The 14,989-nt window shown below is 39.9% G+C and overlaps 1 protein-coding gene across 1 annotated transcript in view; it reads right to left on the bottom strand.

Moving 5' to 3' along the window:
- Nucleotides 1–14,989, bottom strand: part of LOC113590967 (ras-related protein Rab-26-like) — an 88,485-nt gene that overhangs the window by 39,192 nt on the left and 34,304 nt on the right. Inside the window, exons 3-4 of the mRNA XM_035527473.2 lie at nt 6,033–6,074; nt 4,525–4,591 (exon numbers count right to left, since the gene is read on the bottom strand). Coding sequence (XP_035383366.1) covers nt 4,525–4,591; nt 6,033–6,074 — 109 coding nt within the window. The remainder of the gene's footprint in view (nt 1–4,524; nt 4,592–6,032; nt 6,075–14,989) is intronic.

The raw sequence follows: 14,989 nt of genomic DNA, 5'->3' as shown, positions 1-14,989 counted from the left end.
GAACTTAACACCAACTGTAACTGATGACTCGCCCCACCAGAGGAACATGTCCTGTTGCTATACCCCAAATCCCAACAACTTGCCACCATTATGTAGGCCCATTCAAGATGTGCATAGCCTTTGCATTTTATGCTATTATGTTGTTTATTTTAGTTACCATGTACTGCTATAATATTATTGTATTGTATTACATTTGGTCAGTGGTTTTGCAATACAGTTCCTATGAATAGCTATGGTTACTCTTATTACAATTTTATTATACTGTTTATTTTACTATGCTATTTTGCTATTAGATTAAAGTCATAAGTCCTTATGATCAGGTCAGCCTTTAATTGAACAATAAACTTCTGACATCAGGGGCTTATTGGTGAGTGGATACTTTGTGCTTTTATTGGGGATAACTGTCCATAATGCACAGGACAAAAAAATACCTAAACACACGTTTCATTCTCTCTGCCTATTAGGCATTACATTTTAGCTTATACTTGGCCAACCAATATAGTGTACCTATACCTCCAAGGCTGAAATACTTAGAGCATAGCCAATATCTATTTAACATATAAAATCAGATTTAGTGATTATTTAAATTGTCACATTACACCTTTGCTACTCTTCCGATACACTGGTACAAGCACATGGAATAGAGCACTTAGGAAATAAAAGAATAAAAGTGTTCACATCAGTACACTTAGAATCTAGTATACTTGGGATTTTTTTCCTCCTCATTTCCCTTATCCATTATCTTCAAAACAGATTTCATTTGGCTATAAGACCTTTCCCCAGAACTTAGTCGTGAAAAAAAAGTTAACTTTTTAGTAAAATGTCAGTTGTCCTTTCTATTTTTGAGACTTGCCAGTGGTTTGCCTTTTGTCTCTACACTTTAAAATCATCTAAGGTCATGATGGTGTATTGTTCTCTTTAGGATAGTCTTTAACACATCCATGCCTACACACTGAATTGATTCTGTTCATACATCAAAAATAGTTCTTGTGATCTGCCAGCTGGCTCACCACTGTTTTACATTTTAACCAAACAATTACTTTTAACATACTGTGTTGGCCAATTGATTAATCTATATAGATTATTGAGCCTCATTATGGCCTGCTAAGATCTTCATGACAGACAATAGCAACACACACCAGCTGCAAAGCTCAATTCTTGAATTCCCTTTGGATCGTTTGTTAGTTTTTTGTGCATGAGCTGATACAACAGCGTACATTAAAGCCAAAAACAACCAAGCAGCAGCAGAGGTTGAAGCACGAACCACTTCAGCTTTTCTGTCTGCTCTCTTGGGTGTTAGAATCAATACAACAGGTCTGTTTCAGCACTAAATATTCTGGACTTCAGCCAACATAGGCACTTTTGCAGTTTAAAACCTCTCTGTAGTCACCTTCTCTGCAATAACCCAGGGAGAGTCTCTGCTGAGTTGTATGCTCAGACCCATCCCTCTTACTCTCTATTCAGAAGATTGCTCAGCAATGGAAGCTGCAGCTCTCCTGCCCCAGGTGACCTGAGCTGCCGCCAGCTCCCCTGGATCCTCAGACCATGTTACCAAACTGCCAATGGGCAACGAATCCACTCACCATCCTGTCTAACCCTTCCTACACATTTCTCACACTGTAAATAAACTGCACAGTGTGAAAGGCACTTTGGCCTCTGTGTGGAAGTATTCATGGCCAAAAGCACTGATTCTGCTCATAGCAAGCAATCCAATTATTTATTTTCCCTAGACAATAAATAAAGACACAGACGTAGAGTGCCTCTCTTACATAGCACCCCACTTAAGCAATAAGAGTTCCCATTTATACAGAACCTTCAGCCATCTAAATGTGGCTAAAGGACCATAAAGTGCTTTGCATCTAAAAGGGCTGTGATTTCTTCCATAAGTAGTAAAGGAAGAAAATAAATTAATAAAGTGACTAAGAATTGTCACTGTCCAAATACGTCTGGGCTGTTCAAAGCCCAGCAGAATACTCAGTGCAGTCTAGTCATAGTGGCTTTGAGGTTTGCTTCCTGTAAGGTACCAGAGAAAAAGAAATGTTTCCCTGTTCCACTATTACACCTTTTACGTATCTACGTACACAGCTAAGCTGAAGAACTGTCAAAAGTCTTATATAAAAGTACCCAACTGAGCCATGGTCTCTGAAAAGGCCAGCAAGCAGCAGGGAAAATCTGTGCATGTGTATGTGTGTGTGGGTTTGTCTGGGTGTTTTTGACGGGTGATGGTGTGTACAGAGAAGCATTGTGCCAAGGGAGAGTGCAACGTGGACTAGTTGCATTCTTTCAGCAATCAAAGAGAGAGAAAGAATAAGGTTGTCAAGTGTGTCACAGAGGCATGGGTTTCTTGTCAAAGGATGACCCTTCATTCTCTCTGCCTTGATTCAGCATGTGTAAAAGACAAGGTTTGTAAAGCTTAAGTCTTTATAAGCCAAAGCATGAGGTTGGGGGGTGAGGAGCTGTCTAAGGAGAAATATTTCTTTTCTGGAAAAGAAAAAAATCTTGTTTGGCTGTTATTATGATTAAAGATATCGATTAACACAGTCAGCATCATTAAAATTATTCTGTTCAAAAGGATATACAAGGGAATATACAAGGTGTACTTTCTGCTGAGGTACACCTACCCCTGAAGTCGTGATGTTACTGAGCTCCATCCCATCTCAGCTGCCATGGCTACTCCCACCACCCCCTGATGTACCCTGCTGTAGCCCACCACACCTCCACCCCAGCCAACTACTTCTCCATTGTCCTTAATGGACATTCTCTTGCAGGATGGGTCTCAGACACATGCACACCATCGGGACAAGACTATTGCATGTAGAAAGTTGGAGTAGACATGAATTGCTTATTTTTTCATTTTTTCATTTATTTTTCTCTTTAAATTGTTATTATTGTTGTGACTATTGTTGGCCAGAGGAGGATGGTCCCCCCCTTTGAGTCTTTGTTCCTCTCAAGGTTTCTTACTCATGCTCTAGGGAGTTTTCCCTTGCTACTGATGCCTGTGGCTTGCTCACTTGGGGCTTGGACTTGAACATTTGTAAAGCTGCTTTGTGACATCTGTTGTAATTTTTTTTTTTTTTTTAAATACAAGTTTGTGCGTTTCAAATATGTTTGTCTATTTAAACTCATGAATCCCATAGGCCCAATGTTGGCCCTACATTGTGTCAAATGTAGGGACATGCCTAAAACAGGCAGCTTGATTATGGCTATACTGATATCACTTAAATATTCTCTGGCACTATCTTGACACCAATGTTTTACTCTGTTCTGATATAGGCCAAAATTGCTTTATTTCTAGTCAGGACATTCTGTGTAAGATTTTGCAGTTACTGATTATACAATGAATGGACTTCATTTTTGGGATAAAACTATTCCCCATATACATTATTACCAAATTATTATTATTATTATTATTATTATTATTATTATTATTATTATTATTATAACATTACTATTATCAAGGTAATGTGGTATTGAGACTTTTGGAAAATAATATCTATTAACATTATACATCAAAATAACTAAGCTGGACTTCTATCAGCATTTTTCATGCAAGTGTTGGTATAGTATGGGATCCTGCCTTGGTGAGACTGTAGAATAACACAATGCTGAAAGATTATACCACATTGTGTTTTCTGAATTTAAATGTCAGAGAAATGGTATGAGCTCCAGGCAGAGAAAGTCGTGAATACTCACGACATCATGAGGCAGTGCACTGCAGATGGGCCATACTATACAGAACTATTCACTCAAGGAAGAAGAAAAACCTCCAAAAACAACAAATACATGGACTTTGAGATTGAAATTGCTCTGATGTGGAAGACAAAACCCAAGGTGATTCCAGTCATGGTTGGAGTGCTAGGGACTATGAAGATCGAGTTACAAAAGTACATCTAGCAGCTCTCAGGAAAACTAATTAAAAAGTTGGCATCTTGTGACTGCATTCATACACAAAGTTTGGTCCACTGAACTATATTTAATAGCCCAAGGATCCAGATAGTGCTCTGCCTTGTAATGAAAAGACACCAGCCACAGGCTGAGATAACAGAGATAACAACAACAACAATAATAATAATATTAACCATTATCATCACCAACAACCCATATTAAAAGCTGTAGCAAGCTGAGACTTGATAAACGAGAGACATCTAATGCAGAGAAGCTATTACACATATTCCATATAAATACATATAGTCACTAATTCCAAGTTAACCTACTTTAATGTACTGTTGGCTGGACTTCCTAAATTTAAAGAAAATCCAATATACCTTCTTTTCATCATGTTCTGATGTTCTCCCTACTTTAGAGGCATCACACAATAATAGAATTAGGGACAGCAAGAGAGCATTAACCAAATGCATTTTTATAAGAAATTTCACCAAAATGGAAAAACTCCTAAATCTGCTAGTTACCACATAAACGGGAAATAAATGAGAACCCCATGATGCTTACCAAAACAGCTAGGATGCTTCTTTAAAGTACCAACATTGTGACATGTGGAAGTTTGTGTATGTGGAAACATCTCACCATGGGCATCACGGTAGTAGGCGTGAGTAACACTGCGGAAGCGCTCCTGTCCTGCAGTGTCCCAGATCTAAAGAGAAAGAGGGGCAGATAAGAGGACACTTAGCTTTCATCTTCTGTTAAGTGTTAGATTCGGTTTTCCACCTCTCTTTCTCTCTGGGCCTTTTTGTGCAGCTCATCTGAAGGTCCTTCTCTAGTGTGTAGGGCCTACAGAGAGGAAGCTTTAAGTCCTGCTCACTTTGTATGAAAGAGGCCATATGAGAGTGGCACTGGCTACAATGTGTTTACACTCCAACTTTTAAGAGGTTTTACTAAATTTGACTAATGCTACCTCTTTTGCTCATTTAGGAGACATTTGCAAATGTAGCTGGAGTGCGTTGACAGCCTGTGTAGGAATGTAGTAATAATCTGTTTGAAAACTATTCACACCCTATCTCCTGTTCTTATGTGTCTATCTTCTCCCTCCTGACAGGGAGAAGGCTAAGGTGGATGGGTGCAGTGATCATGGATGATCAAGGATGGCTCAGTCTCTCTCTGCCCTGAGTGATGGATATTAATTGATATTAAATGCTGCTTCATGAGCCATATTTTCCTTCTTCGTTTTTTTTTCATTATAATGTATTCCCCTGTAGACATGTGCCACAGCACCTCTTCTCAACTGAGGTGATTACTACTGACACATTTCCCACTAAAGAAATTTCACTCATTCAATCCATGGGCACAAATGCATGCACACAAAAATGGGTTTTCCCCAATTGCATTACAATCTGTCAGATGTTGAATCTCGTGTTATTTCTGCTCCCTGTGGTGCTAATGGGGAGTTGCATATTACATGAGAACATTCACCTTGCATTCAGTGCCTGTAGTGCATTGGGAGTGCTCAGAGCCAATTAGCTCAAATGAACACATCACATAGAGAAATCCTCAATCAGGGGCCTCATTAAGACTGTTTGTAATGAGTTGCATAATTGCAGGTTTACATTTGACAGGATGAAAAAGCAAAACAGAAAAGATGGGATGGAGAATGCCTGTGTGTGTGTGTGTGTGTGTGTGTGTGTGTGTGTGTGTGTGTGTGTGTGTGTGTGTGTGTGTGTGTGTGTGTGTGTGTGTGTGTGTGTGTGAGAGAGAGAGAGAGAGAGAGAGAGAGAGAGAGAAGAAAGAAAGAGGGAGAGGGAGGGAGGAAGAACAGGCTAATGAGACAAATTGTTCCTACAAGATTAAAGGGAAGAGTCTGTCTTAGTCCTAATAAGATCTAATTTTGTCCTAAAATGGGGCCAGCATTTGAATTTATACAAGAAAGGAGGTATTCTTATGATGACACCTTGTCCAAACCAAAAGACATAAAAGCATTGTTTAAGTTCTTTATGAAAGTGGAAACCAGATATAAATTTTATTAAAAATAATTTCTGCTTGGCTAAAGCTAAAAGCCACTTTTAGTCAGTATAAACACAGTTACAGGCATTGGAATCTATTGGACTTGGTACCATTTTGGATAGGAAAGTAGGCTTTACCTGAAGCTTGACTTTGACTCCATCAATGTTGAGCACTTTGTTCTGAAATTAGAGAGAGAGGGAGGGAAAGAGAGGGGTGCATTAGCTGTGTAAAACCATTAAGATGAAGGTTGTTTGTAGAGTGCAAGGTTGGATCTTATGTAAGAGAGATTCATGAATACCCATGTAATCTTCAAAGTAGGATTTTTGTTGGAAGAATCTGAATGAGTCTGGTCCGCATATAACTTTAGTGAACACTACAGCGTGTCTGATTAAAAAACATTCAGGAGGAACAATCCAGTCCAGATTCTTTATTATATATTTCCTCTTCCAACAGGGATAAGGAACGCTTGACATGCAGACAATATACAGTATAGTGAATTATCCAGTTTACATTGAAAGAGGACAAGTATATATAATCCATAGTGAATTAACCAGTTCACATTGAAAGAGGAGGAGCAGATATAATCCATAGACCCAGACTGTGGGACATAATGACATCAAGGGCTAGCTAGGGAAAGATAGCTATGGAAACTAGGGAATCTAGGATTCTAGAATCTAGAGTTGGATGGGATAAGAGTTATGGGATAAATCTGGATTAGTCTGATGGTAGGACAATATATGACATGAGTAGGGTGTGCGAAGGTGGATATTGGTAGCATAGGGTGATATAATAATGTGTAAGAATGGATGAGTATATAAATATAGCTGGATGGATGGTTCTTTTACACTAAAGATACAAACAAAAGGTACACAAAGTACAATATGCAAATTACACAATTACGAAGGGGCACAAATGTGCAGCTAAAGCTAGAAATTCAAGGGAGTAACACTCAAAGTACAAACACCATCAATGCAGGTCTCATTTTTCATTTTTTAACCTTGGCCCTGAAATCTAATGCAAGCTATTAATAAATAAAAAATAAATAAATGTTTTGATTGTGAGGACAATTTCCTACTGGTTTTCCAGTTATAGAAAAACATTTTACACATGCACACAAACAAAAGACATGCAAAGATATACCCGCATACCCCCACATAATGCCCTCTAACCTCCAATATGTAATAGGCCTGACCAAGTTAACTGAATGATGGCATGATTTCTTCTCCAATGCCAGGGTTGCAAGAGGTCAGCCGACACCGAGGCTCATCACAAGTGCATGCAATTAGTGAAACTCCCTCTGGCTGAACTGATCTTTGAAAGGACTGTTGCCAGGCTTCAAATCGCTGTCCAAACAGCCAGCCAACATTTCAATCTGATCAGTTTGCTTATTAGTTAATGATTCACCCTTAGCACATGGTAGTATCACATTCACAAAGATATTTAGACAGAATTCATGTAATCAGAGTTGTCAGTGTTTTGTTGTACTCCTTAGCTCTTATATTCTATTTATAACATCCAACATTAATTGTTTAAGTTATTTATTTGGAAGAAGTTTTCCTGACCTGCTTCCCCTTTCTCGTTGTGTGTTTTGTTTGCTTTTTGTTAACCATGTATTCTATTGGCTCTATGACCCTGTACTGTTCCAAGGATGATGATTATGATTCTGGATTTGCCCATAATAAAGCTCGCTCTTCTCCGTGTATACATCCACCTCTTAACTGCTCAACATTGCGATTACTACCCTGAATGGATCCAACTTTGAAATGGTTACTAAATACCTTGACAAATGGTTGGATGCTAAATGTATTTTTAAATAAAACTGTATGCTTTTTAGTAATCTAAGCCAAAAACTTGGACACCTATACTGAAATAAAATAAAATGTTTCCAATGCATTTTAGGAAGATGATCATAGAAGCAGCTTTGCTATTTATATTTGACTATGCTGTTGCAACTTATAGATATGTTCATACAAATAACCTTATACCTTTGGATTCACTATGCTCTCAGTTTCATCACTGGCAAGCCTTACACCACTTATCATTGTGTACTTTATAAAAAGGTTTTCACAGCATTGGCTGTGTGGAGGACCTTATTTATTTCTAACTGCTTATTAGGCAGACACCATCTATATCGCATCAATGTTCTCTGTATACAATGAACCTGAAGGAAGTACTGAACATAAAGAAGCAGGCATTCAGATAGAAGGACTGAGAACAGATAAGGAGCTGATGGTGGGACTGATGGAGAACAAAGAAGGAAAGTGTAGGGCAGGCTTCAGGAGAACAATGTGAAGGAGGTGTGGGCTAGTATGAAGCAGATCATTGGCTTCAAGCTGAAACAGCCTATGGGGGCAGTTTGAACATAGCCAACAAGCTGAATGTATTTTTCAACAAGATTCAGCACAACTCCCTCCCACTCCAGAAACAGCATCTCCCCCACATCCTCACTACTGCTAACCCACCCAACAGTCATCATCTGAGGACCCACAACCCCCATGCACCCACTATATGTGTCAAACAGCCAGGTGCAGAAATAGCTGGAGAAGTTAAAACTGGGAAATTCTGCAGGACCTGATAGAATCAGCCCCAGGGTAGGAACTTTTGCAACAAACTGCTATTTGGGATCCTTCAGCTCTTTTTCACCCTGAGCCCTGAGGAACAGGTACCCTGAGGAACAGGTACAAGTGTTGTGAATATACCATGTCTGGTTCCTGTTCCAAAGAAGACATCTCCTTCTTCCTTGAGTGACTGCAGACCAGTCATTCAAGTCACACATCATGAAGGTCTTGGTGAGACTAGTGCCTTCCCATCTCAGCACAGGTCTCTGGAGTAATCTTGGCCCACTCCTCCATGCAGATCTTCTCCAAGTTGTCTAGGTTCTTTGGGCATCTCTTGTGGACTTTTATCTTGAGCTCATTCCACAAATTTTCAATTGGGTTAAGGTCAGGAGACTGACTAGGCCACTGTAACACCTTGAGGGAAACATCTTTTCCCTCTTAAACCAGGCCTTGGTTTTCTTGGCTATATGCTTGGGGTCGTTGTCCTGTTGGAAGATGAAATGACGACCCATCTTAAGATCCATGATAAAGGAGCAGAGGTTTTTGGCCTAAATCTCCAGGAAGGCTGTGCTATCCATCTTCTCGTGGATGTGGACCAGATGGCTGGGCCCCTTGGCTGAGAAGCAGCGCTACAGTATGATGTTGCCACCACCATGCTTGACTGTAGGGATGGTATTCTTGGGGTCGTATGCAGTGTCATCCTCTCACCAAACACCCTGGGTGTGGTCGGCACCAAAGACCTCAATCTTTGTCTCACCAGAGCAGAGAACCTTGAACCAGTCTGCCTCAGAGTCCTCCAAGTGATCATGAACAAACTTTAGATGGGCCTTGACATGACGCTTTGAAAGTAAAGGTACCTTATGGGCTCACCTGGAATGGAGACCATTGCAGTGGAGTATGTTACTTATGGTATTTATTGAAACCAATGTCCCCACCACCATGAGATCTTCCTGGAGCTCCCTGCTTGTTGTCCTTGGGTCAGCCTTGACCATTTGGACAAGCCTGGCCTCAGCATGGGAGGAAACTTTGAAAGGCTGTCCGGGCTGTGGAAGGTTAACAGTGGTTCCATAAGCCTTCCACTTCCAGATGATGCTCGCAACGTTGGAGACAGGTAGGCCCAACTCCTTGGAAAGGGTTTTGTACCCCTTGCCAGCCTTGTGACCCTCCACAATTTTGTCTCTCATGGCCTTGGAACGCTCCTTAGTCTTTCCCATATTGACCATGTATGAGTGCTGTTCACTTGTTTGGAGAGGGGCTTTTATAGTCAGAAAAGGTGGGAAAAAACAGATAATTAATCCAAGCATGTGAAGCTCATTGTTCTTAATACCTCAATTAATTCTTAATACTTGATGGAACCAAACAGAATTCTGGTGGTTTGAGGGATTGAATAATAATTGACCCTCTGATAAACTTTGGAAAGTAAAACAAAAACAAACAAACAAAGAGAAATAACATTCTTTTTTTTGCTGCAGTACATTTCACATGTACAGGCCCATATACAGTCCAAATTTCACAATGCTAAGTTAACTCCAAATCTTCAGGGGGTTGAATATTACTTGGAGCCACTGTATCCATGCTCGTCTTGGTTATAGATGTGAAACACACCTCTGAAATAGACCCCAGCTTGTGTGCCTAGAAACTTGCCTATCTGAGCACCTGCTGAGCAAAACAGGAATACCTAAGGGAACAGTAGTTTCCTCTCCAACCTGTACACCACCAGAACAGGTCAGACCTCTGCCATATTCAGAAATTTGCTGACAACTCTGCTCGGGTGCATCAAGGATGGTCAGAAAGAAAAGTACAGGAACCAGGTGAACAACTTTGTTGCATGATGTGAACAAAACCACCTGCTATGTATTATGGACCAAATAAATAGTGGTGGACTGGAGAAGGAAGATAATGACAAACAGTTCCATTGAACTGTTCAATGAGTTGATTAGTTTCAAGTTTCAAGTTTGGTTTATTCATCACATACATAGTCATACACAGTATAACTCACAGTGAAATGGTGGAGAGTACTCTGTCCAAACTGAGGAAAAGAAAACAGGGGTGCATAGAGAAATATAGATATTCTATATATGTGAAATATATATATTCAAAGAGAAATATATATATTCTATGTATGTACAAAATATATTAACAATGTATGTACAATGTATGTATATTATGATTATATACACAATGTACAATGTATATGGTTGTGTATATATGTACACAATCTACAGAATGTACAGATCCATTTCGTATAATAACATATCTACAGTTGTTGTGTTACAAGGTAATTGAATATAAATATATATATACAGATATACAGTTATGTTACATGGTGGTGGTGGTCCCCACAGTTTATCAGTTTCCCTGATTCAGGGCCTGAATGGCCTGTGGGAAGAAGCTCCTCTTCAGTCTCTCTGTCTTGGTCTTCAGGGAGCGAAAGCGCCTCCCTGACCTCAACAGAGAGAAGAGTCTATTGTTGGGATGGGTGGGGTCCTTCACAATCCTCCTGGCCTTGGTCTGGCACCGCTTGTAGTAGATGGTCTGCAGGTCAGGAAGTTCCGTGTGAGTGATGCGCTCTGCTGAACGCACTACCCTTTGGAGTGCTTGTCTGTCCTGCTTGGTGCTATTCCCAAACCAGACTGTGATGTTCACCGTGAGGATGCTCTCGATAGTGCAGGTGTGGAAGTTCCGCAGTACCTTGGAGGGCAGTCTGAAGTCTCTTAGGCGTCTGAGGTGGTAAAGACGCTGACGAGCCTTCTTTGCCAGGGAGTTGGTATGGCAGGACCAGGACAGGTCCTGCGAGATGTGAACACCAAGGTACCTGAAACTATCTACTCTCTCCACCGTGGTTCCACTGATCCTCACAGGTTGGTAGTGCCACTCCTGCTTCTTGCTGCAATCCACGATCAGCTTCATCACGACTGATGTGAGGGCAACAGGGCGGTAGTCATTGAGGTCGGAGGGTCGAGGTTTCTTCGGGACGGGGACGATGGTGGATCGCTTGAAGCTGGACGGGACGATACCGAGCGTCAGGGAGAGATTGAAGATGTCGGTGAATATCGGAGCTAGCTGATCTGCGCAGCAGATTATTTTATTTTATAATTCTTATTATTTATAATGAGATATAATAAGAATATTATTTATAATTTTTATTATTTATAATTCTTAGAATTCTTATTATTTTATAATTCTTCTTTTACCCTGCACATTTTACACCTGTGACAGAATGTCTGCTGGGGATGTTAGTACTGCTTCCACCTCACACCACAAGACCTCTTCCGTCATCCATGTCCGAGGCAGCATGGAAGCCATGACCCAAGTATGATACTTTCTGTGCCCCTGGCTCAGGTTAGGCCCCCCCCCTTTTTTGCTTTACCACCGCTGTGGCATGGTGTTTGGTGGGGGGTTGGGGGTGACATTGCACATGGCTTTGTGTTTACATTTTGTCCTTTGTTCCACATGTTCTCTCTGTTTTGATTTGCTGCCCTGCCTCACATAGGTGGTGTGTGTTGTACCTCATTCACCACACCTCCTGGGATTATGTTATGTTTATCCTTTTTTAGCCCTTTTTTTTGTTGTTGACTTTCTTTTGTTCTTTTAGTGCACTTATATGTTCGGTTTCATTTTCATTAATTTCGTTAACCTCTTTAGTTCAAGACATTTGCTCCTTTCTTTTTCTGCATATTCTACGCCCGTGACAGATAGATTACATTCTTCTCTCTCCCCCTTTGTAGATAAGATCTTTATTCATGCATTTAATACATCTAAACTGGACTACTGCAATGCTGTTTTCTTCGGGCTTCCTGACTGTGGGCTCAAAGGTTTGCAGTATATCCAGAACTCAACTCCCAGGGTTCTCACCAAAATTAGATTGTGAGAACATATTACTCCTATTCTTAGTTGCCTACACTGGCTTCCTGTCCACTTTTACAGTATGTAATCCTTCTTATGGTTTTTAAATCCTTGCATGATCTTGCATCTCTTTACCTTATCCACTCTACTTTATACACATTCACCTTCTCGCTTCAGTCCTCTGATACTCAGCTGCTCTCTATGCCACACTCCAGACTACATATTTTCGGAGATCAGGCTTTTAGCATAGCAGGCCCTAAAAAAATTATATAAAAACCTCTCTTTTCCAGTTTTCTTATTATTATCTCTGTGTTCATGTACAGTGTCCTTGGATATCCTTATTAAAAAATTACTACTACTACTAATATTATAAGAGAACAATGTTGTTGCTATAATAATATTATTTCCAAACTCAATCTAATCAGGAAAACTCCAAACCCCCAAATAACAACATAATTAGTGCATAGTTAATATGGAAAGATAAATTAATTCAGAATTCATATTCATGGTGGCTGCAATTTAATTCTGCCAGAACTGATTTAGCCATTGTGTAACACTATTAATTTCAGAACGCTAGTTGCACTAGGGACAGGTTAGCATGATATATAGTGTTATGAGTAATGGATGATAGACTCCCCATAGTAGACATAATGCCACTCAGACCAGCTCCCTCTGTGTTAGTCTGAGTGGCATTATGTCCTCAGTAACTATCATATGTTGGAAAAATTTTGTGCAAGGAAAAAATTAAGCACTACTTAACACAGAGTGCCTGAGAGCAGCCCTGTGGGGATAGTGTGCAGTTCTTAATTGGGGTGAAGAAAGGCCTGAGATAGTGACAGCACAACACATTCATCAGTCCATGCCTGTATTTCACATCTGTGCCTTACTTTTCTAATCAAGCTTCATATAGACACAGTCCAAGAAATCATCCATGGGCTCATTTTTGTTAGCATTTTTATAAAATACACAATATTCTGCTGTTGAAAGAGCAAGATGCAACTAAAACATTCAAAAATGGTTTGGAGTTTTTAGCTTTTGTCTGTTCAGCAAAGTCTTGTTTTGCTGCTAGGTTTCTACAGTGCCTGAAGCAAGTGTGAATTTATAACAATCTGTCGAAAAACCAAGAGGCTGAATTATGAGCAATCTGGCTGTCTTGTCCTGTATAATGTGCACTGAGCTACCCTGCAAATTGCTGGAGAATAAATAATGAGCCACATTCATATGAAAAGCAAAAATATTCTTAAGGAATTATCTTTTTATATAGCCCATTAATGTGTGCACTTTAATTATACTTCTGTGCTTCTGATCTCTTTTTTCAGTCACCTTAATCCCTTTTTCCTCTTTGTTATGGAGATTGTATTGTCAACTGTATTTTAGTTCAAGTGAATAAAATCTTTTGGCTACAATTTCCCAGAGTTTTGGAGAAGACAAAAGCTCTGCAAACAGTTAATGACCACAGCCTATCCTCGGAATGTTCGGAAACCTCTCTTCTATTGACAATGTCTGCAGACGTGACGCTTGTTTAAGCAAGACAACTGAGTACAAAACGATTTAGAACAGATAGGCCTTCAGGATTTCATGCATGCTACTGAATAAATTCATATTCTAATCGAGGCAATCACATTTAAAACCTTGTGTTGTTTTTTTTATATACACTGTGCTGGGATTGACAGTTTAAAGCCTTATTCCAACACTTCTGACAGGAGAGAATCTTAACTCTGAAGACTGACATAGAAAAACAGCTGAATACAGAAAAATAGCATATGGAAACAATAAAAGAGAGTAAGTGTTTGGGAAGATGCAGTCTAAAAGCCATGTGAGACTGTCCTGACCACAATCAAAGTTTAATGTAAGTTAATCTTGAGGTTAATGTAAGTCCAGAACATGCCCACTGTCTTTTTCTTGTGATTTTTTCAAGCAACTGACATCAAGCAAATACTTTTTTCACTTCTGCCATCTATCCCACCTCACTCTCACAGCTAAAGCAATACTGTTATCTCTTATTCATAAGATATGAAAAAGAGTAAAAAGATGATGAAAAAATTAACTCAGCCAGAAACGACAAATACATTAAATACATAATATATACATTAACCTAAGACACGGTCATGGTGGTTGTCACGATTAATCCCTCCCACCTTCTGTGTTTTCCCTGTCTTGTGTATTTTAGTTCCATGCCATAGTTTCGTTTTCTCCACCCCTTGTTTGATTTTCCACACCTGTCCCTCATTTAGTTCATGTATTTAAACCCTGTCTTGTTCCCTCTGTCTTGGCTGTTCATTGTGGTTGTTAGGTTCATTTTGTTTCTTTGAATCCATGTGTTTGTGTTAGGTTCATTGTGTTTGGTTTAATGTCTGGATGTTTGAAAGCCCGTCTGTTTCAAAGCCTTGGTTTGTTAGCCTGTTTTGTTATCCTAGCCTTCATGTTCCCTAGTCTTTTGTTATAGCCTGATTTCCCTGTTTGTTTTCGTGTACTCGTGTGTTTGTTTAATTATGTATCCCCGTGCTCTCCGTGTTGGCTCTATGAGCCTGGACTGCTGCAACGACTCTGATTTTGCCCATAATAAATCACGCTCTTCTCCACAGATGCGTTTGCCTCATAACTGCTCACCGCTACAGTGGTAGCAAGCGGAGATGATAATCCTAGACTATTTCCTCCGACAGATTTCAGATCCTCCTGTGCGATTCCCA

Source organism: Electrophorus electricus, chromosome 3 (assembly GCF_041902795.1).
Source record: "Electrophorus electricus isolate QZ-2024a chromosome 3, ASM4190279v1, whole genome shotgun sequence".
Taxonomy (NCBI): Eukaryota; Metazoa; Chordata; class Actinopteri; order Gymnotiformes; family Gymnotidae; genus Electrophorus; species Electrophorus electricus.
This window is presented reverse-complemented; position numbering and strand designations above follow the sequence as displayed.